General features: G+C 43.5%; 1 protein-coding gene across 1 annotated transcript in view; it reads left to right on the top strand.

The window, feature by feature from the left end:
* Positions 1–21273, top strand: part of LOC139583755 (kinesin-1 heavy chain-like) — a 30900-nt gene that overhangs the window by 6553 nt on the left and 3074 nt on the right. Inside the window, exons 2-22 of the mRNA XM_071415192.1 lie at positions 1284–1371; positions 1496–1569; positions 1834–1938; positions 2145–2193; positions 6521–6576; positions 7004–7091; positions 7439–7563; positions 11539–11643; positions 12014–12159; positions 12803–12951; positions 13821–14011; positions 14204–14272; positions 15304–15510; positions 15650–15793; positions 16141–16329; positions 16573–16690; positions 19046–19101; positions 19290–19399; positions 19522–19623; positions 19802–19934; positions 20874–20978. Of these exons, the coding sequence (XP_071271293.1) occupies positions 1284–1371; positions 1496–1569; positions 1834–1938; positions 2145–2193; positions 6521–6576; positions 7004–7091; positions 7439–7563; positions 11539–11643; positions 12014–12159; positions 12803–12951; positions 13821–14011; positions 14204–14272; positions 15304–15510; positions 15650–15793; positions 16141–16329; positions 16573–16690; positions 19046–19101; positions 19290–19399; positions 19522–19623; positions 19802–19934; positions 20874–20978 (2409 nt within the window). The remainder of the gene's footprint in view (positions 1–1283; positions 1372–1495; positions 1570–1833; positions 1939–2144; positions 2194–6520; positions 6577–7003; positions 7092–7438; positions 7564–11538; positions 11644–12013; positions 12160–12802; positions 12952–13820; positions 14012–14203; positions 14273–15303; positions 15511–15649; positions 15794–16140; positions 16330–16572; positions 16691–19045; positions 19102–19289; positions 19400–19521; positions 19624–19801; positions 19935–20873; positions 20979–21273) is intronic.

Here is a 21273-nt window from a genome sequence, read left to right as displayed (position 1 = left end):
GTTTGCAAATTTGTGACATTGTACATTTGAGCAAATTCGTAACATATTGTACAAATTGCCATTTGTAACATATGAGCTGGAGTGTCTCGGATTTATACAGAATAATAGGAAATGCTCGGAGACCACGTTGCTGCTCTAACACCATCACTCACACAGAGCGATACAGTATGAATGTCAGCAGCACACAACTTTTCATCAAAATAACCATACAGGTTGTTTCCATTTATGCTGGCAGATAGCCTATGAACATAATGTTACCCACAAGGAAAGCTTCTGTAGCTTTTAATTCCCAAACTGTTTTAGCTACTGCACTGTAGTTTGAGTATTCCATTTTATTTCCCCATACTTTTTAATGACATTCATTTGGCCAAGGAAAGTAGACATTTTCTCTTTCAATGCACCGTTTTTAAAGTAGGCTAACTCAATAAAAACAATTGTTCTCAAAACAAGGTAAAGTATGCTTCTAGAAATCCCGCCTCTACAATGATGGAGGGAACACTGTGTCATCCTAAAGAACTCCCTCTGATGTAAGCTGTAATGATTGATGTTGGCTGCTGCTGTCAAATGAATAGCCTGAAGTGCCCTGCTGATCAGTTGCCAGTCAGTAAAGCCTTTGCATCTTCCAGAGACACAGAGGGAGGATGCTGATGTTTCTGAGCTGTCTCTGGCCCTTAGTCACACTGAGAAGGGAAAGGCCAGGGCTACATCCCAAATGGCACCTTATTCCCTATATAGTGCACTACTTTAGACCAGGTCCCATCAATTGCACTGTATATGGAAGAGGGTGCCATTTGGGACTCAGCCTTGGTCTAGTGTGCAGTGGATCTCTTTACAAAGGAGTCCATTAGTGGACACAAACCTAATGTTGAAAAGGCTGTGTTTGGACTGAGTTGGTCTGGTGGTGAATACCGTATACTGTAGTGTTTCTCATTGACCTGCTGGACGGCTAATGTAATCTCTCTTGTGCCTGTTTTGAATACCTGTCTACCGGTATTTCAATTGTTGGTTGATTTGTTCATTATAGAATAATGGTCATTGGTAAAGTATTAAAATGGAGGTCAAGTGTCTAATATATATATATATATATATGTAGGCCTATACAATATACACACCTTGTATAATGGGTAAGGCTATATCAGTCAACCTATGCTACCACAGAAAATAGGCCTCAAGTAAATGTCAACATTAGAACAAGTTTCTGTTTCACTTTTCTTGTCATTCCTGCTATTCTTGTACTCTAGGTATCCTTTGTTGCTGATTCACTTTTACCTATTGTCCTACAGGGTAAACCGTTCATGTTTGACCGAGTGTTCGGGTCCAATACGACACAGGAGCAGATGTACAAAGCCTCTGCTCAAAAGATTGTTAAAGGTAAGGAAGGATGGATACAGCGTGCCCAGGTAGCTAGCTCTGGTGCTGTGCTAGCAGTGTGAACCTTTTGGCAGTTTAAAATGATGCTTTAATAAGTTCTCCATGTATTTTCCTCTGTACACAGATGTGCTTGATGGCTACAATGGGACTATATTTGCCTTTGGGCAGACATCGTCTGGAAAAACGCACACCATGGAGGTGAGCGAAGGGCCTATACAATACATGCTTAATGTGTTTGGTCAAATGCTTTCAACCAGCGTTTGGGTCAATTCCATTTCAATTCAGTCATATCAGGAAGATAACACATTCCAGTTCCACATTTTTCTCATAGGAAGGCATTAAGTAATATTGGAATTGGAATTTAAGTTTACTTCCTGATATGGCGGAATTGAAACGGAATTGACTCCAACCCTGCTTTCAACTGTTCTATGATTGACGGGAACCTGTCTCTGTCCTGTAAAGGGTAGCCTCCATGACCCGGATGGTATGGGGATCATCCCCAGAATAGTCCAGGACATCTTCAACTACATCTACTCCATGGATGAGAACCTAGAGTTCCATATCAAGGTATGGAGCACTTCAACCACACAGCTGGCCTCAAGTGCTTCTATTGCGAATTGGACATTTTTAATAAACTTATGACCGAGTACATTCTGCCCGTCCGTCCCTCACTGGGCGCTGATCAGCTAGTTATTCCATATCGGCTACATAATACTAATTTAAAAAACACTGCACAGCAGGATTGTTTCTAATCAGAGGTATCTCTGTTGCAGGTTTCATATTTTGAGATTTACCTGGACAGGATCAAGGACCTACTGGATGGTATGTACTGTTTGTTGTGGCACAGCAGGCATCCTCATTTGACCATTCTGGAGATATACAGTGCCTTCAGAAAGTATTCATACCCCTTTGACTTATTCCACATGTTGTTGTCTTACAGCCTGAATTCTAAATGGATTTAAATCGAATTTGAAATACAGAAATGTATTCACACCCATAAGTCAATACTTGTTTATCAGCTTTGCACATCTGGATTTGGGGATTTTCTCCCATTTTTCTTTGCAGATTTCCTGAAGCTCTGTTAAGTTATATGGGAAGCGGTGGTGAATAGAAATCTTCAAGTCTTTCCAACAGATTTTCAATGCGATTCAAGTCTGGGCTTTGGCTGGGCCGTTCAACGACTATCACATTTTTGTTCTGAAGCCGTTTCAGCGTTGCTTTGGTTGTATGCTTGGGGTCATTGTCCTGTTGGAACTTAAATATTCACCCCCAGTCTAAGGTCGTTTGCACTCAGAAGCAGGTTCCCATTAGGGATTTGCCTGTATTTGGCACCGTTCATTGTTTGCTTTATCCTTTACCATTCTTCCCGTCCCTGCCGCTGAAAAGCATCCCCATAGCGTGATGCTGCCATCGCTATGCTTCACGGTAGGAATTGTGTTAGAATGGTGATGAGCTGTGCCTGGATTTCTCATTGGGGCCGAAAAGTAATCGTTTTTCTCATTAGACCACAGAATCCTTTGCCTTATGCTCTCTCACATGCCTTTTTGCAAGCCCCAGACGTGCTGTCTTGCCTTTTTCTCAGGAGTGGCTTCCGTCTGGCCACTCTCCCATAAAGCCCAGATTGGTGAACAGACTCCCATCCAGAGCGACACACAGAAGCAACCAGGGTCAACGCCCTGCTCAAGGGCACGTTGACAGATCCTCCCACAAGGTCAAAAACGGGGACCCGAACCAGCGATCTATCAGACACCGGCCCACGCTTCCAACTGCCAGACCACCAGCCCTCCAGGACCCCCCCCCCCCCCCCCCCCCCCACAGTTCCCGAGAAAAATCTAATATTTCCATTCCCCAAGCCCCTGTCCCCAATGCACTAACAAAATGAACAAAATGAGAGAGACACAGGAAAACAGAAAACAACAATGCAAAAGACATCAAGGACAACAAAAATCATAACACCAAGGCCAACTGAATATGTTTGAGCATGTATGGCACTATTTACGTGTGTGTGTATGTGTGCATTTGAATGAGAGTGTGTGTGTGTACAAACACCTGCACGGCATCAGCCTCAGACATACCAGAATGAAATGTAACGTCACTGCCCCTCGGTGTCATTTAAACTTACTTTTGATGTTTTATTTGTATTTTATTTGTATTTTTTAGAAACTTTAATCTTTGACCGTCATTCTATCCCCCCGCCCAGCAACTCCACTCCCACTTGTCTCCAATTCCACATCCCAACCCTCAGCTTCCCTCAGCCCATCCCAACTATCTCTGCTGGGCACCCTCTTTGGATTTCTATGCACCATATATCTTTCAACTATGCTGCGATGTTTAACATACAATTTCAATCTATCTAATTGAATAGAATCCACAGATTGCGAGTTGAATATAAATACTTTTACTAAGAGTATTAGTAATTGACTGACCCGGTCTCTCCAGATCTCCCAACAGTACTATTTTTTTTTTTTCTTCACCCCCTTTTTTCCCCAATTTGTATCCAATTGGTCTTGTCTCATCGCTGCAACTCCTGTACGGACTTGGGAGAGGCGAAGTTCGAGAGCCGTGTGTCCTCCGAAACCCAACCAAGCCGCACTGCTTCTTGACACAGCACCCATCCAACCCGGAAGCGTAGGAAACACTGTACACCTGGCGACCATGTCGGCGTGCACTGTGCCCGGCCCGCCACAGGAGGCGCTAGTGCGCGATGGGACAAGGACATCCCTGCCGGCCAAACCCTCCCCTAACCATGCTGGGCCAATTGTGCGCCGCCCCGTGGGTCACTGCGACAGAGCTTGGACTCGAACCCAGAATCTCTATTGGCACAGCTAGCACTCCGATGCAGTGCCTTAGACCACTGCACCACTCGCGAGGCCTCAGGTTAGGCAACAGTACTATTTCTAGGGTCAATTTTAGATTGATTTTCTTTTTCTTTTTTTCTTTTTACCCCCTTTTTCTCCCCAATTTCGTGGTATCCAATTGTTAGTAGTTACTGTCTTGTCTCATCGCTACAACTCCCGCACGGACTCGGGAGAGGCGAAGGTCGAGAGCCATGCGTCCTCAAACACAACCCAACCAAGCCGCACTGCTTTTTAACACAGCACCCATCCAACCCGGAAGCCAGCCACACAAGTTTCGGAGGAAACACCGTACACCTAGCCTAGTACCTGGTCAGCGTGCACTGCGCCCGGCCCGCCACAGGAGTCGCTAGTGCGCGATGAGACAAGGATATCCCTGCCGGCCAAACCCATCCTAACCCGGACGACGCTAGGCCAATTGTGCACCATGCCCCATGGGCCTCCCGGTCGCGGCCGGCTGCGTCAGAGCCTGGGCTCAAACCCAGAATCTCTGGTGGCACAGCTAACACTGCGATGCAGTGCCTTAGACCACTGCTCCACATGGGAGGCTGATGTTAAGCATTTTCAGTCATTCCTGAACCTGACACCAGAAACAGGCTACCTGAGGGCAATACCAATATAAATGGTCTATTGATTCTGTATCCTCACAACAAAATCTGCAGAGCTGCGATGATTGTATGCCCCAAATATTCAAAATGTTGTTGTTGGCAAGAATTCTATATAATAATTTTAGCTGAAAAGCATGAATTTTGCGTCATTTTATATATCAACTCATACCATGGAATCGGTACATCAAAAATCTCTTCACAACTATTTTGCAATCGGTATGGCACAGCTGTCAACATCCTGGCCCTCAAATTTAACTGCTACAATTTCCTATTTTTATTCCTCCGCCAGTTTTGATCCTTTTATATTGGGCAGACAGACCAGTTCGCTACCTCCTCCCGCTGCCACCTGCTGCCTCCATTTGTGTGGTAATGCAGTAATCAATTGGTTGTAATTTTTGATTGAGCAGACCTTCCCATACAATTCTGATAACTCCATAAAAGACAAAATACCTATTTCAAACATCTTTCCCATAAATACAGGTATATTATCAACCAGCACATTTGAGGTCAGCCATAATATTTGTTGTAATATAAGTTCCATCTTTTCAGGGAGATGAAATTGAAATGTTAGGCTATTGATGATTTGATAGTCCCTCTGTTCCTTGCCTGAGGCTGCACAGAATGGCCCTGCACAGAATGGGCCATTATTAAATGTGCAGGGGGAAAAAGACATATCTGTATCCACTCTATTAGCAAATAGAGGCGGCACGCAGGTAACCTAGGTTTTAAAGCGTTGGGCCAGTAACCGGAAGGTTGCTGGATCGAATCCCCGAGCTGACAATGTAAAAATCTGTCGTTCTGCCCCCTGAGCAAGGCAGTTCCCCGGGTGTCGAAGACATGTCGATTTAAGGCAGCCCCCCGCACCTCTCTGATTCAGAGGGGTTGGGTTAAATGTGGAAGACACATTTCTGTTGAATACATTCAGTTGGACAACTGACTAGGTATCCCCTTTTCCGCTGGAAAACCGTTATTTCACTCCACACACAAACCACTGTTTGAGGAGCATGCCTACGCTGTGTGACCGGTGATATTCTGCCCAAACTCTTTATGCCCATTATCTACTCCCCCAGAGCCAGATGAACTCGTGGATACCGTTTGTGTGTCTCTGTGTCCAATATGGGGGATGTTAGGTTGTTTTGCGAGCCAATGCTAACTAGCATTAGTACAATAATGGACGTTTATGCTAGGAGATACCCATAGACTTCGTCATTGCGCTAGCTAGCAATTGCTAGCAATTAGTTAGCAACTTCCTCCAAACTGCACGCAGAGACATACAAATGGTATCCATGAGTTCATCGGACTCTGCAGAAGTAGATTTTTTTTTTTTTTTAATTGAACCTTTATTTAACTAAAGTCGGTTAAGAACAAATTCATATTTTACAATGACGGTCTACCACGGCCAAACCTTCCCCTAACACGGACGACACTGGGCCAATGTGCACCGCCCTATGGGACTCCCGATCACGGCCGTTGTGATACAGCCCGGGATCGAACCAGGGTCTGTAGTGATGCCTCTAGCACTGAGATGCAGTGCCTTAGACCGCTGCGCCTTTCGGGAGCAAGTAGATAAAGGGCCTCCGATGCCAAGTATCCCTTTAAATGCAGGCGCTTGCCTGGTGATGATTCCTTGTTACAACGTTGGTCAACAACCTGGAATAACTTTTTTGTTTGTTCCCCTCTCTGCAGTAACAAAGAACAACCTGTCTGTACATGAGGATAAGAACAGGGTGCCCTATGTCAAGGTGAGGCACAGGTTTATTTATGGTCAAGTGAGCCAAACATCTATAATGGTACCATAGATAGATTCATGAACGTTTGGTCAGGGGGATGAATCGATAATACAGTTCAGTAGATGAAGAGAATGATGGATTGCCTATAGATCAATTGGAAGAATGGTTGTGAGTCACATGGCACCCAATTCCCTTCGTAGTGCACTACTTTTGATATATGGTCGCTGGTCAGAAGTAGTGCACTATAGGGAATAGGGTGCTATTTCGGATGAGTTGTTTGGAGAAAGTTAAAGGACTTAAAATACCGATCTAACTTCCGGATTGTCCTCGACTTTAATGCCAATGTTAACAAAAAATGTATCCATAATCGCCTCTTTGTCTATGAACGTCTACTGTGTCAAATGAAATTGTTGTTCCTTGGTTCTCTGTGTGTCCCTAGGGGTGTACCGAGCGCTTTGTGTGCAGCCCCGACGAGGTCATGGATACTATTGACGAGGGCAAATCCAACCGGCACGTTGCCGTCACAAGTGAGTCAGTACAACACAGTCCCTGCTGCTTCTCATGGGTTCATCATCCTCCTCAATGGATCTCCTGATCAACCAAGACAATCTCACACAGCGGTGCCAGGCTACGTCCTAAATGGCACCCTATTCCATTGATTGTGACTACTTTTGACCATGGCCCATAAGGGGATAGGGTACCATTTGGGATGCAAAATATAGGGTGCCATTTGGGATGCAATTACACATCCATTACATAATTATTACCGGGAGTTTTTCTGACCAGGAACCAGGAAAAACTGTAGACCGTAGTTATGAATAAATGTTGCTGTTGGCATTAGATTTGTGTGTTAACGCTTGTGTGTGTGTTCCAGACATGAACGAGCACAGCTCCAGAAGTCATAGTATCTTCCAGATCAACGTGAAGCAGGAAAACACTGCTACAGAGCAGAAACTCAGCGGCAAGCTCTACCTCGTCGATTTGGCCGGGAGCGAAAAAGTACGTCTCCATCTAATTTTTCTCTCTGTGCCTTCCTTCCTCTGTGCCTGTGTTCCGGTCATTCACCCTTTTTCAGAAGTGTTTTTTTTGCATGGATTTTACAATGGCTGTAACTCATTACAGTCTGTGCTTACGTCAGTCCTATGCTTTTAAAATGCATGACGGTGAGATTGCATGGTCACACTTGTGGAAAATCAGGACGTAGCATAAGCCAGGGATCATCAACTATATTCGGCCTTGGGCATTTTTTCTTTTTTTTTTGATGGTTAGGGTTCCGGAACATAATTACAAATTTGTGTACTAAAAATTGACAGCAAGAAGCCCAAACAGATATAGTACTTGACTGAAACATAATCATTTCAAACCTTGCTTACATTTCATATACAGTCTATCTCTTATGTGTGGGAATACTTTGGAACAGATTTCCAAAATTAAAATCACTTGGCTGATTTGCAGGTGTTTATACAGTCCTATGTCCAACAATAAAAATGAAATAGAACTTTTTTACTTGTGGGGCCAACTAAAATCGCCCCGCGGGCTTCCAGTTGGGGAACCCTGGCCATAAACATTTCTTTCTCTCAGTCTACTTTTCCTCTGTTTCCTCCCTTTTCTTATCTCCAATCTTAGTGTTCAAGTTCATCACATTCACTTTTGCACAATGCCTGCTTTCTCCTACTGGCACTGTACTGTACATTTAGCCTAACACGCTGCTATTGATTTGAACATTTGGTCACAATTAACTAACTAGCCTAGAGGTCGACCGATTTATGATTTTTCAACGCCGATACCGATTATTGGAGGACCAAAAAAGCCGATACCGATTAATCGGCCGATTTTATAAAAAAAATATATATATATGTATTTATTTGTAATAATGACAATTACAACAATACTGAATGAACACTTATTTTAACTTAATATAATACTTCAATAAAATAAATTTAGCCTCAAGTAAATAATGAAACATGTTCAATTTGGTTTAAATAATGCAAAAACAAAGTGTTGGAGAAGAAAATAAAAGTGCAATATGTGCTATGTAAGAAAGCTAACGTTTCAGTTCCTAGCTCAGAACATGAGAACATATGAAAGCTGGTGGTTCCTTTTAACATGAGTCTTCAATATTCCCAGGTAAGAAGTTTTAGGTTGTAGTTATTATAGGAATAATAGGACTATTTCCCTCTATACCATTTGTATTTCATTAACCTTTGACTATTGGATGTTCTTATAGGCACTTTAGTATTGCAAGTGTAACCGTATAGCTTCCTCCCTCTCCTCGCTCCTCCCTGGGCTCGAACCAGCAACACAACGACAACAGCCACCATCGAAGCAGCGTTACCCATGCAGAGCAAGGGGAACAACTACTAGAAGGCTCAGAGCGAGTGACGTTTGAAATGCTATTAGCGCACGCTAACTAGCTAGCCATTTCACTTCGGTTACACCAGCCTCATCTCGGGAGTTGATAGGCTTGAAGTCATAAACAGCGCAATGCTTGACGCACAACGAAGAGCTGCTGGCAAAACGCACTAAAGTGCTTTTTGAATGAATGTTTACGCGCCTGCTTCTGCCTACCACCGCTCAGTCAGATACTTAGATGCTTGTATGCTCAGTCAGATTGTATGCAACGCAGGACACGCTAGATAATAAGTAGTAATATCATCAACCATGTGTAGTTAACTAGTGGTTATGATTGATTGTTTTTTATAAGATAAGTTTAATGCTGGCTAGCAACTTACCTTGGCTTACTGCATTCGCGTAACAGGCAGTCTCCTTGTGGAGTGCAACGAGAGAGAGGCAGGTCGTTATTGCGTTGGACTAGTTAACTATAAGGTTGCAAGATTGGATCCCCCGAGCTGACAGGGTAAAAATCTGTCGTTCTGCCCCTGAACAAGGCAGTTAACCCACCGTTCCTAGGCCGTCATTGAAAATAAGAATGTTTTCTTAACTGACTTGCCTAGTTAAATAAAGGTATTAAAAATATTTTAAAAATCGGCAAATCGGCGCCCAAAAATTCAGATTGTTATGAAAACTTGATATCGGCCCTAATTAATCGGCCATTCCGATTAATCGGTCAACCTCTAAACTAGCCTACCACATCGACGGCCATGGATTAGCATCCTGTCCATGGGGTGTACTTGTACGTCAAGCTGCGTCACGCTACAGAAATAGGTGATAGGCTTCTGCCCTATAGGCTGTTCTGGCTTGGACAAGGCCACGTACTTGTACCACCACATCTTGGATCGCCTCGAGTGTTCAGCACATTTGTTACTCATCACTCACACGACAACCGCAGTAATCTGTGTATTATTAATCTGATGATAATCCACAGGATGGCATTAAGATCAAGCAAAGCCATTAACATGCTTTGTGGCCCTCTTTCATAATCAGTTTTTGTTACATCTATGTTTGTTGTGGTCTTCTGTGGTCTCCTGTATCTTCTTTGTTAAGACTAGTGTGTTTTGGCAGCATTATCTGCCTTAATCAGATATGGGCTGCGAACCAAAATGTCACCGTATCCCCTACATAGTGCACATAGCACCCTCAGTGTTTCCCCTAGGATTCGCGGGTTACCTTTTTTAGAAGGACTGTGAGAAGGTCACTTCTGGGGACTTTTTAAAAGCACATTCTACTCAAATGCTTGAAAATGTAATTATGTTGACACCATCTGAAATGTAATTGATGGTCGCTGCTGCACTGTAGGGAGATGAGGAGGAAGTGGTGGCTGTACGCTCGTGGCTCTTATTTGCGCCACTGCTCACTCATTTTGCAACAAATATACTTTTTAATTTGTCACTCTGACCTTAAAGGGATAGTGTGAGATTTTGGCAGTTAAGCCCTTTTTCTGCTTACCCAGAGTCAGATGAACTCATGGATACCATTTATTTTAGGTGGCAGGTAGCGTTGGGCCAGTAAAGGTCGCTGGTTCGAATCCCTGAGACAACTAGTTAAACTCTTGTCTGTGTCCTTGAGCAAGGCACTCATCCCTAATTTGTCCATTAAGTCGCACTGGGTAAGAGCATCTGTTAAATGACTGAAATGCAAATGTCAAAATGTTATGTCTGCATGCAGTTTGAAGGTAGTTTCGGAAGCCATTCATTGCACTTCCGCTAGTTAACAATTGTCCTAACGCTAAGTAGCAACTTTATTCAAACTGCATGCAGACTTACAATTTGTATCCATGAGTTAATCTGACTCGGGTAGAAAAGGGGTTTAATTGCAAAAATCGTGCACTGAAAGCACATCTGGAAGAAATATTTAAAGGGGCCGTGCAGTTAAACCTGACTTCCCGTTTAAAAATAAATACATTTAAATTATGATATTTCCACACAGGTCGAAGTAACACTGAAAATGATAATGCCCTTTTTTGTGTAAAAGCTGTTTGAAAAGAAATACTGGAATTTCAGCTTGTTCAGGTTGAATAAACCTTTTTGGCCCACCTCATGACGTCACAATGTGAACGGATTTATGATACCCAGACGAACAGTCGTTGGTCTAAGGTGGTGGCTCTACACATCCTATTAGCCAATCAGGGCTGTGTATGTAAATATCTTCAAACTTGTTTCCTAACACCCACACGATCAAACGGAGCATTTCAAGGGCCAAAGGAGGCTCAGGGAAATAAATTGTGAAAAATATATTTTGGATTTATTTTCATTAAATAAAAAGTGATTTGTTAGACATAGTGATTTAAACATACAATTATGATGACTGCATGGGGGATTTAATATTTTTATTTATTTTGAGTGACGGCAGGCGCTGCTGCTAAATGAATACAGGGGAAACACTGGCACCCTTTTCCCTATTAATTATATATATATATATATCGTGTACCACTAAATCGGGAATAGGATGCCATTTAGGACGCAGCCATGTTTATCTTAGAATTTTCTGATCTAATATGATCTCAAGTGATACACTCTTGTGCTAGTGTTGTCATGAGGGTGGATTGTGATCTCCTACATTTGTGTGTGTGTGTAGGTGGGTAAAACTGGAGCGGAGGGTGCGGTGCTGGAAGAAGCTAAAAACATCAACAAGTCCCTGTCTGCACTGGGCAACGTCATCTCTGCTCTGGCTGAAGGCTCGGTGAGATGACCGTAACGCTTCACTTGGCTCCCTTGCAACGCAGATGTCAACAAATAGCTGTTTTAGCAGTAGGGGAGGAGATGGAGTACATATTGGATGAGGACATTTTGGAATTATGAATAGGGTGGTGGGGGGGTATGGGTGGTGGGGTAAATATGCATGTGTCTAGCACAAAAGCACCATACCAATCTTACCGTGAGTCAAAGCTGTGGCACTTATAAAATGTATGTTTTTAGTACATGAGACAATGAGTTGGCTAGATGGCACTCACAGATCTGGGACCAGGCTTTAATGTATTACCCTCCAGGACAAAGCGATTAGTATTGAAGAATGACAGGGAAGCTAATGTTGCTCTCCCCCCTCTCTCCAGACCTATGTCCCATACAGAGACAGTAAGATGACCCGTATCCTGCAGGACTCTCTGGGTGGTAACTGTAGGACCACCATGGTCATCTGTGCCTCACCTTCTGCCTACAACGAGGCTGAGACCAAGTCCACACTGATGTTCGGACAGAGGTACGCTCTCAGCCCCTGGACTGTATATTTTTTTGGGTTACTGTACCCCCAATAACATTTTAATCTGCCCGGACTACCCCCTCTATACAACTGATCATTAGGCCTATGTTTTTCGGTCATGGCTAGAAGGCATCCAGCTTTTGTCAAATTAACCCATTACACCTCTTAGTTTAGGATAATTAATGTAGCAGGTTTGGAGAATTAGGTTAGGGTTAGCTAAAATGCAAAAAAATATATATGTTTTACGTTAATATGACAAAAGCTGGATACCATCTTGCCATGACCATGTTCTTCTGAGTCTTCCCAAGCACCCTGGTGTGGATTGGGTAGGTACCCCCATGTCTACTAGTAACTGAGTTGAGAAACAATGCTGTAAATGACTCAGAACCAATAGTGTTAAAGTCAGTCAGTGGACGGAAGTGTTATAAATGTCAATTGAATGAAGGTACCACAGAATTAAATAGAACGGGTGAATTATTGGTTCTCTATGCTTAGTAGGATGTTAGCAATGGCATGAATGCACTGCAGTCAAGTCTATATGCTTTGAGTGGTCGGAAGTGGTTGACTTGTCAAACGCACTCCCACTCTGAAAGGTAACCGTTGTTGTAACTGTTTTGTTGTTGTTGCTGTTGTGTTACCTCAGAGCAAAGACCATTAAGAACACAGTGTCTCTGAACGTGGAGCTGACGGCAGAACAGTGGAAGAAGAAGTATGAAAGAGAAAAGGCGAAGAACACGACCTTGAGGAGCACCGTGACCTGGCTGGAGAACGAACTCAACCGCTGGAGAAACGGTGAGAGAAAAAAATAAGTAGATATTCAGTTGGTGTTCTAGGATAATTGATTATATCATGAATAACGCTTGTGTCCTATTAGGATTGAACAGGGTTGTGTTCATTAGTGCCCTGCACACCGTAGCTAAACGTTTTGCAACGGAAATCACGTTTAGAGTAAACCGTTTCCGTTGCAATAATACATAGGACACAGAAAATGGTCTGCCTGTTGAGTAGATACTACAGAAGCTGTCTTCTCTAACCAGGGCCTACAATGTACTTTAAGGTCCACCAGCCACTGTGGCAAGTAGATTTAAAAAAAAATCTACCAGCCACTCAGATTCTTTTAACAGCCAAAATATTTTCTTGCCATAATTACATAAAAACAAAAATACAATTAAAATAAACAGATGACTATGCTCTGTAATGTTTCTAAAACATGACATGTATTTTTAAGAAGTAATGTGGTATATTGCTACATTTTATTACCTTTTTCGGAACCTAAGGCTTTTAACCAAAATATCAGATGAGAGAAAATGTTCAACTGCCCCTTTAAGGGGGGGGGGGTTACTGTGGTAACAGGGCCACTTGAGTCCTAAAGTTGAAAAACAACTGAACTTGTGAACAAAACGATTCGCACATGTGCTCATTATTAACTTTGTACTTTTTACTTGCGAATGTAATGCTTGTATTGTAGAGTACTGCAAATTCACCACCCGCGAACATGGCTGGTAAAATAGATATTCTTACGCACCAATACCTAAATCTACCCGCATTTGGCGGGTGTTAATTTTACGCCATGTCTCTAACCCTGTGTTGTCTCCCTCTCCATGGCTGCATCCCTCCCCCCCTCCCTTCATCCCTCCATCCCTCTGTGCTGCGTCCTGTAGGTGAGAGTGTGCCGGTGGAGGAGCAGTTTGACAAGGAGAAGGCTAATGCTGAGGTCCAGGCTCTAGACAACGTGGTGAATAATGAAAAGATGACCCCCTCGCCCAGCATCCCAGGGGTTAAGCTGACTGACGCAGAGAAAGAGAAGTGCGAGGCTGAGCTGTCTAAACTCTACAAGCAGCTGGATGATAAGGTAAGGGAGCAGAGCAGAGCATCACACTGCAACCCTAGTGTGCCATACAGATTTCAATCACGTAGTCATTTAAAATATGTTTTACTGACGATATAGGTTTCCTTGACAACACTGGTCTCAAAAACACCCTTACTATCTCTCTCTCTCCCCCCTCCTTTCTCTCTCCCTCTTCTCTCTCTCTCCCTCCAACAGGATGATGAGATCAACCAGCAGAGCCAGCTGGCAGAGAAACTGAAGCAGCAGATGCTGGACCAGGAGGAGGTGAACCCCCCACCCCCCCTATTTTGCACCCCCCCTGCCGTGCATCTACTGCCCCCCTGCCGGGCCATTCTGTTAACTATGCCATCAATCTGCCTGTATAGGCTCATCGGGGCCCAGAGAGGGGGTCAAGCTGTTAGCTGACTGTTAACCCAGACACAGCTAAGTTAAAGAGGCACATCTCAGCCTGCTGCTCAGCCTGGGGAGAATCTGACATCCTAAAGCATGAAACATAATGAGAATCTCACTACCGATAGACTGCCGATATGTACTAATCACAGTGGGAGGCCCTCCCTTCTCTTGCTAGAACAGAAGTGGTACCTGCTGCATGCTGACCCGGTAGCGATGAACCTACCGATTCTACTTGTAGAACCGCAATGCTTGTCAGTTGCCAACATCTTGTCTTTGACCAAATCAAAGAGCACAAACCCCCATATAGCAAAGTACACAGATGCAATGCACAAAACACTAAATACTTCCTCCAAACTAGCTAACCACTGTAGCTAGTATTGACATAATTAAATCACAATGGATTAGCTAGTTTCCATGAAACAGCTGCCTGTTAGTGCAGTGTCCTTAGCTAGCTAGCTTTGTACAAAGTAGCAACATTAGCGCAGATAGCTTGGAATCCAGACCAATGTGCACGGATAACGCTACTGCCACCTTCTGGTTTGGAGTATTTTAACAAGGCTGAGTGGCTGACGACTTCCAAGGTCTTTGCGGTGTGAACACAAAAGAGGTTGACTTCCGACACTCAAACGTTTGACAATCCTACGATGTAGCTGAGCTTTAACACTCTCAACTCAGCCTTCAGTACACTGGATTTTAATTACAGATGAATGTTCAGGGTCTTATTAATGGTTACTCCCAGGCCTGGGTTGTGTTCAGTAGGGCACATAGTATAATGTTCTGCAACAGAAAGCATACATCCATCTTATTGGCCAAGTTAATACGTATTGGACAAGGTAATACCTCCCACCTACCTGTTTCAAAACGTTTTCTCCCTACTGAACAAAACTCTGTTCCTTCTCCAGCTGCTGGCCTCGTCACGTCGCGACCACGACAACCTGCAGGTGGAGCTGAACCGTCTGCAGTCTGAGAATGAGGCGTCCAAGGAGGAGGTGAAGGAGGTGCTTCAGGCCCTGGAGGAGCTGGCTGTTAACTATGACCAGAAGAGTCAGGAGGTGGAAAACAAGACCAAGGAGTTTGAGGCTCTCAGTGAGGAGCTCAACCAGAAATCGGTTGGTTTTATTTTAAGTTACATGTTACACAATGTTACATGTTGGGAATTTGATAACTTTTATTTAAAAAAGGAGAAAGAACAACGTCATTCACAAATATAACTCACCTTTGTTGATCACTATGTGCCAACTATCGCAGAGTATCCTGGTGTCCATTGACTCTGAGCTGCAGAAGCTGAAGGAGATGACCAACCATCAGAAGAAGAGGGTAACTGAGATGATGTCATCGCTGCTCAAAGACCTGGTAGAGATAGGCATCGCCGTGGGCAGCAACGACATCAAGGTACACCTCATTCAGTGCCACACCAGCCAGTCATGGAAGGGAAGCCCAGGATTGGGATACTTTTGTGGAATTCCAGGGAAGAGGGGGAGCCTGTGTGGCTCTTATATGTACCATTTAACCTCATCCCAAACCATACCTCACCTCATCCCAAACCATACCTCACCTCACCTCATCCCAAACCATACCTCACCTCATCCCAAATATACGTAACCTCCTCCTAAACCTTGCATTAGTTAAACTGTCTGATGCATTAGTTAAACTGTCTGGTGTATGTCTTTTGCACGGTGACATTTGAGTCTAACATTTGTGCCTTTACCTCGTCTCCTCCCCCTTTCTCCCCCTCCCAGCAACACGAGGGCAGTGGTCTGATAGACGAGGAGTTTACGGTGGCTCGTCTGTACATCAGTAAGATGAAGTCGGAGGTGAAGACCATGGTGAAACGCAGCAAACAGCTGGAGAGCACCCAGGCCGAGAGCAACCAGAAGATGGACGAGAACGAGAAGGAGCTGGCCGCCTGTCAGCTACGCATCTCCCAGGTAACCATCGTTGACGTCACCTGGAACAGAGGGCTCGGGGAGGGTGTCACAGGGTGGCTGTCACTCAAATTAAATTCTAATCACGTCTATTTCAATTAATTGAATGAAAAGCAATGAGGAAAATTTGGATTGGGAATGTGATTACAGTTTACCTCCTGAATTCACTGAATTAAATGGAATGGATTCAATCCTGGTTCCATTTATTGCACCCTTTTCACTTTCTCTCGCTGTCTCCTCCTCAAGCACGAGGCTAAGATCAAGTCCCTGACAGAGTACCTTCAGAATGTGGAGCAGAAGAAGAGACAGCTGGAGGAGAACGTAGACTCTCTGAATGAGGAGCTGGTCAAGATCAGCACTCAGGGTGACTACAACTTTACATTTTTTTAAATAATTTATTCGTCCTTTATTCAAATAGGAAGATCCCTCTTAACCGAGGAAGACCTGTCCCCAAGATGGCACATCACACATTCGTTATTGAAATGTGTATTTTTAAATATTATTTTTACAAACCGGACACATTTGGCTACAGGTTGACACCCAGCTTTTCAACAGCAGGGCTTGACATTCAGGTAAATTTGCTAGTGGCACACCGGGTCAGTGCCAACTGAAAGCTACTGGCCCGATAAAAAAAATAAAAAATAATAATAATACCGGGTCAAGATCTGACAGGAAAGCGAATGATGTGTTCATAATTTCAATAGCAGGTGATTTTATCTTTCATTTGTGGGCTGAGCAAGGAGCCTATACAGGGTTCATACAGACATTAAGTCAAATTCAAGGACTTCATTGTAATTTTCAACGACCTACATTTTATTTGTTATTGTTGTAATAGCCTATAGAAAAAAAGAAAATGATGCAGAAAAAAGTATGCGTTACCACTAAGAATAATACTTTCTTTAATAGGCCTATCCAATGGCATTATGTATTGAGATTCACATTATTTTTACATGCTAAAATATGTCAATGTGGGCATTGCCTTACTAAATAGACAGCATGCTCCCGACACAAACGTTCTAATGAAGCCTGTCCATGTGGTAGCTAGTCACTCGCCATTTGAGATGTTATTGCATCATGTTTTAAAATGAAGCGACCAAAAAAGGTGTTCCTTTGTAATAGAACGCTTTGTATGGAAAACCAAGTCGAATGTTGGCTTCAAAGTCATATTGCTCATAATAAGCGCAACAGGTCAGCGCAACACCCTTCAATAGAAATGACAGGAAACAAAGTAAAGCTGCTACATCTTGCTGTTTCGAGCCCTGAAATGAAATTACAGAATAATTATACTGAACAAAAATATAAACGCAACATGCAACAATTTCAACGGTTTTCCTGAGTTACAGTTAATTTAAGGAAATCAGTACATGTAAAAAAAAAAAAAAAAAAAAAAAAATGTTTTTTATTAGTCCCTAATCTATGGTTTCACATGACTGGGCAGAGGCACAGCCATGGGTGGGCCTGGGAGCGCGTAGGCACAAACACTGGGGAGCCAGGCCCGGCCAATCAGAATAGTTTTTTTCCCCACAAAAGGGATTTATTACAGACACAACTACTCCTCAGTTTCATCAACTATCAAGGTGGCTGGTCTCAGCTGATCCCGCAGGTGAAGAAGCCGGCCGTGGAAGTCCTGGCCTGGCGTAGGTACACGTGGTCTGTGGTTTCGAGGCCGGTTGGATGTACTGCCAAATTCTCTAAAACAATGTTGGAGGCGGCTTATGGTAGAGAAATTAACATTTTAAATGATCTGGCAACAGTTCTGTTGGATATTTCTGCAGTCAGCATGCCAATTGCACGCTCCGTCAACACTTGAGGCATCTGTGGCATTGTGCTGTGACAACTGCACATTTTAAAGTGGCCTTTTATTGTCCCCAGTACAAGGTGGACCTGTGTAATGATCATGCTGTTTAATCGTCTTATTGATATGCCACACCTGTCAGGTGGATGGATTACCTTGGCAAAAGAGAAATGCTCGCTAACAGGGATGTAAACAAATTTGAGCACAATTTAAGACAAATAAGCTTTCTGTGCATTTGGAACATTTCTGGGGTCTTTTTTATTTTGGCTCATGAAATATGGGACCAACACTTTACATGTTGCTTTTATATTTTTGTTTAGTATATATTGGAGCTGTAGAACTTCAAAATCGGCTACCATAACTTTTCAATGTCTTTTTCAAGGACCAAATAGCCTAGAGAAAATGTCAAATTTTCAAGGTAGGCTATTCCAAGATGACTAAATTGCGCATCGCAAATATTCAACCAATATTTTGAACTTTTTAAATACCTGGTTTGCGTTCTTGCCTTAGCATTTACTGGTATATATCATAACTTTGAACATCTTTCCTGCCCCTACTGCTGTCGGTCTTCGGTGAGCTGCTCCACACAACAACCAGCTGTTTGAGAGCTGCACACTCTCTGCCCGACAGATTATAGGCTATATGTGTGCAGTGCCCGTGTGATAAATAATCGGAATAACAAACAGCTTCGGGAATCCATCTGTTTTTGAATACATTTTATAGCTTAGATTATAGATGGTATTATTTCAATATTTTTTTCCACTAGCCTGAGCGGACCACGGACAGGGATGATCAACTGGCCCGGGGGGTTTCCCCAAACCTTCCCGGGCCAGCGGGCTGCCCTGTATGTCAAGCCCTGAACAGTATATCACTGTCTAGTGGTGAAATGATTGCTGACACACACCTACTTTTCTCCCCTCACAGAGAAAGTCCAGGCTATGGAGAAGGAGAACGAGGTCCAAACTGCCACTGAAGTAAAGGTATGACCAACAGTGGATTTTTCCTGACAGGCTATTCTTTCCTCACTTGATAACTGGTCATTCAGATTATTCTAACTTTTTGTGTTTGTAATCAGTTGCATTTGTCTACAAGATTCTCCATGATTGTATAATTGATTCCTGTATGGGATATATATACTAAATATATACCAAATGTCTGTTGTTCCTAGGAGGCGGTTGAGCATCAGATCCAGTCTCACCGTGAGGCCCATCAGAAACAGATCAGCAGCCTGAGAGACGAGCTGGACAGCAAGGAGAAACTCATCACTGAGCTGCAGGAGTAAGAGAACACGCGCGCACAATAAATCCTTGAGGCCCATCGGACGCAACGACGACACATGGAACAGCTGTTATTTTGTAGTTAGATTCTGTCTCACTATGTCTGTATCTGTCTCTCTCCAGTCTGAACCAAGAGATCGTGCTGGAGCAGAAGCGTCTGAGGGTGGAACACGAGAAGCTCAAGTCCACCGACCAGGAGAAGAGCCGCAAGCTGCACGAGCTCACGTGCGTAAACACCGATCCAGTTGCCATCGTACACACACAATCAGTATTCACACACTATCATTTGTCCTTAGCTGATTTCTCTGCATAAATGAGAAGAAATAAATGACTGTCTGCAGCCATATGAACAGCGGTGACGTGGCAATGGGGAATCACCGATCTGGTTGTGTGTGTGTTACAGGGTGATGCAGGACAGGAGAGAGCAGGCCAGACAAGACTTGAAGGGACTGGAGGAGACTGTGGCTAAGGAGCTCCAGACCCTACACAACCTCAGAAAGCTGTTTGTTCAGGACCTGGCTACCAGAGTCAAGAAGGTAAAGCACACTGTGTTAGCTTTTTACAAGCGAGAGATGCACCCCCCCCCATATTAGCATTTTAGAAAGACCTAGAAGGAACCATATGAATCAGTTACTTTATCAGCCCTATGTAATGAACAATGTTCACATAATATTGCCCTTACATTGCACAGTACCATCATCACCTGGACAGTGCGGGATCCACGTTCAAATCCAATTTGATGTTGCATGCGCCGAATAGAACAGGTGTAGACTTTTCCGTTAAATAAAACTGTTCCCTTCCAATTCTGGCCTGTTACCCTGTTGAATGTTTAATGAACCTCCGCACCAGACAAAAGAGGGAGGCTTTGGTAACTAGGTCAGCCTGTAGTTCTCTTCTTCAAAGGTAAAGATTTAAATAAGATGCTGTCTGTGTCCCAAATGGCACCCTATTCTCTTTTATAGTGGACTGCTTTTGACCAGGGCTGATAGGCTCCAAGGTAGTGCACTATATAGGGAATAGGGTGCCATTTAGGACGGAGACGCTATGCTGCTGTGATTCAGAGACTATTATGAGGTTCTTCACCAACCCTCGGGCTTCAGGCTCTAGCTGGCTCACATAGATAAGATGGAGAGGAGAGAACGCGTGACCCTGGATCACTTCAATAAGTTAGATTAAAAGTCCTATTTATCAGCTCTGAGTCACAAATGTGATATTTGTGGTATTTTATATTTGTGATGAGCTGGTGGTACCAACATTCTGACCTTGAAAGTCTATGGGTCAGTGAAAGGCATATTAATGTGGTATATTAATTTACTGCTTCCCAGTGCTCATTTCAAACTCTGAACTTGTGGCTTTAATGGTGCCTTTCACAGAAAATGGAGAAGCGTGTGTCTCATAAATGATAAATGGATGGCGAGTGAATGATACATGTGCTGTTAAACGAAATGTTCTGCAATAATGTATGTTTTCTGCAGAGTGCTGAGATGGACTCTGATGATACAGGGGGCAGTGCTGCTCAGAAACAGAAGATCTCCTTTCTGGAGAACAACCTGGAACAGCTTACAAAGGTCCACAAACAGGTAAACAAACGCATACATCTGATGTTATGAGTTCTTCCATGGCAGAGAAGTATCCTGCTATGATCGAATGGTATGGTTCACTGAAGTCAGTAAGCAGGTACAGACCACATAATTAGAATGAGCAGAATGCACGTTCCCATTCATTTCAATGATGCCGTAATGGGCTCTATGCCTGTTCGTTCTGTGGCACAGATCAGAGCCCTTTATTGTAATGGAAGGCTCTGTTACAGACATGCCAAATTACTCCCAAGATACAAGTACTCTTCTGTCAACACAAATGTTCGTCACACATCGA

Source organism: Salvelinus alpinus, chromosome 8 (assembly GCF_045679555.1).
Source record: "Salvelinus alpinus chromosome 8, SLU_Salpinus.1, whole genome shotgun sequence".
In the NCBI taxonomy this organism is placed as follows: Eukaryota; Metazoa; Chordata; class Actinopteri; order Salmoniformes; family Salmonidae; genus Salvelinus; species Salvelinus alpinus.
This window is presented reverse-complemented; position numbering and strand designations above follow the sequence as displayed.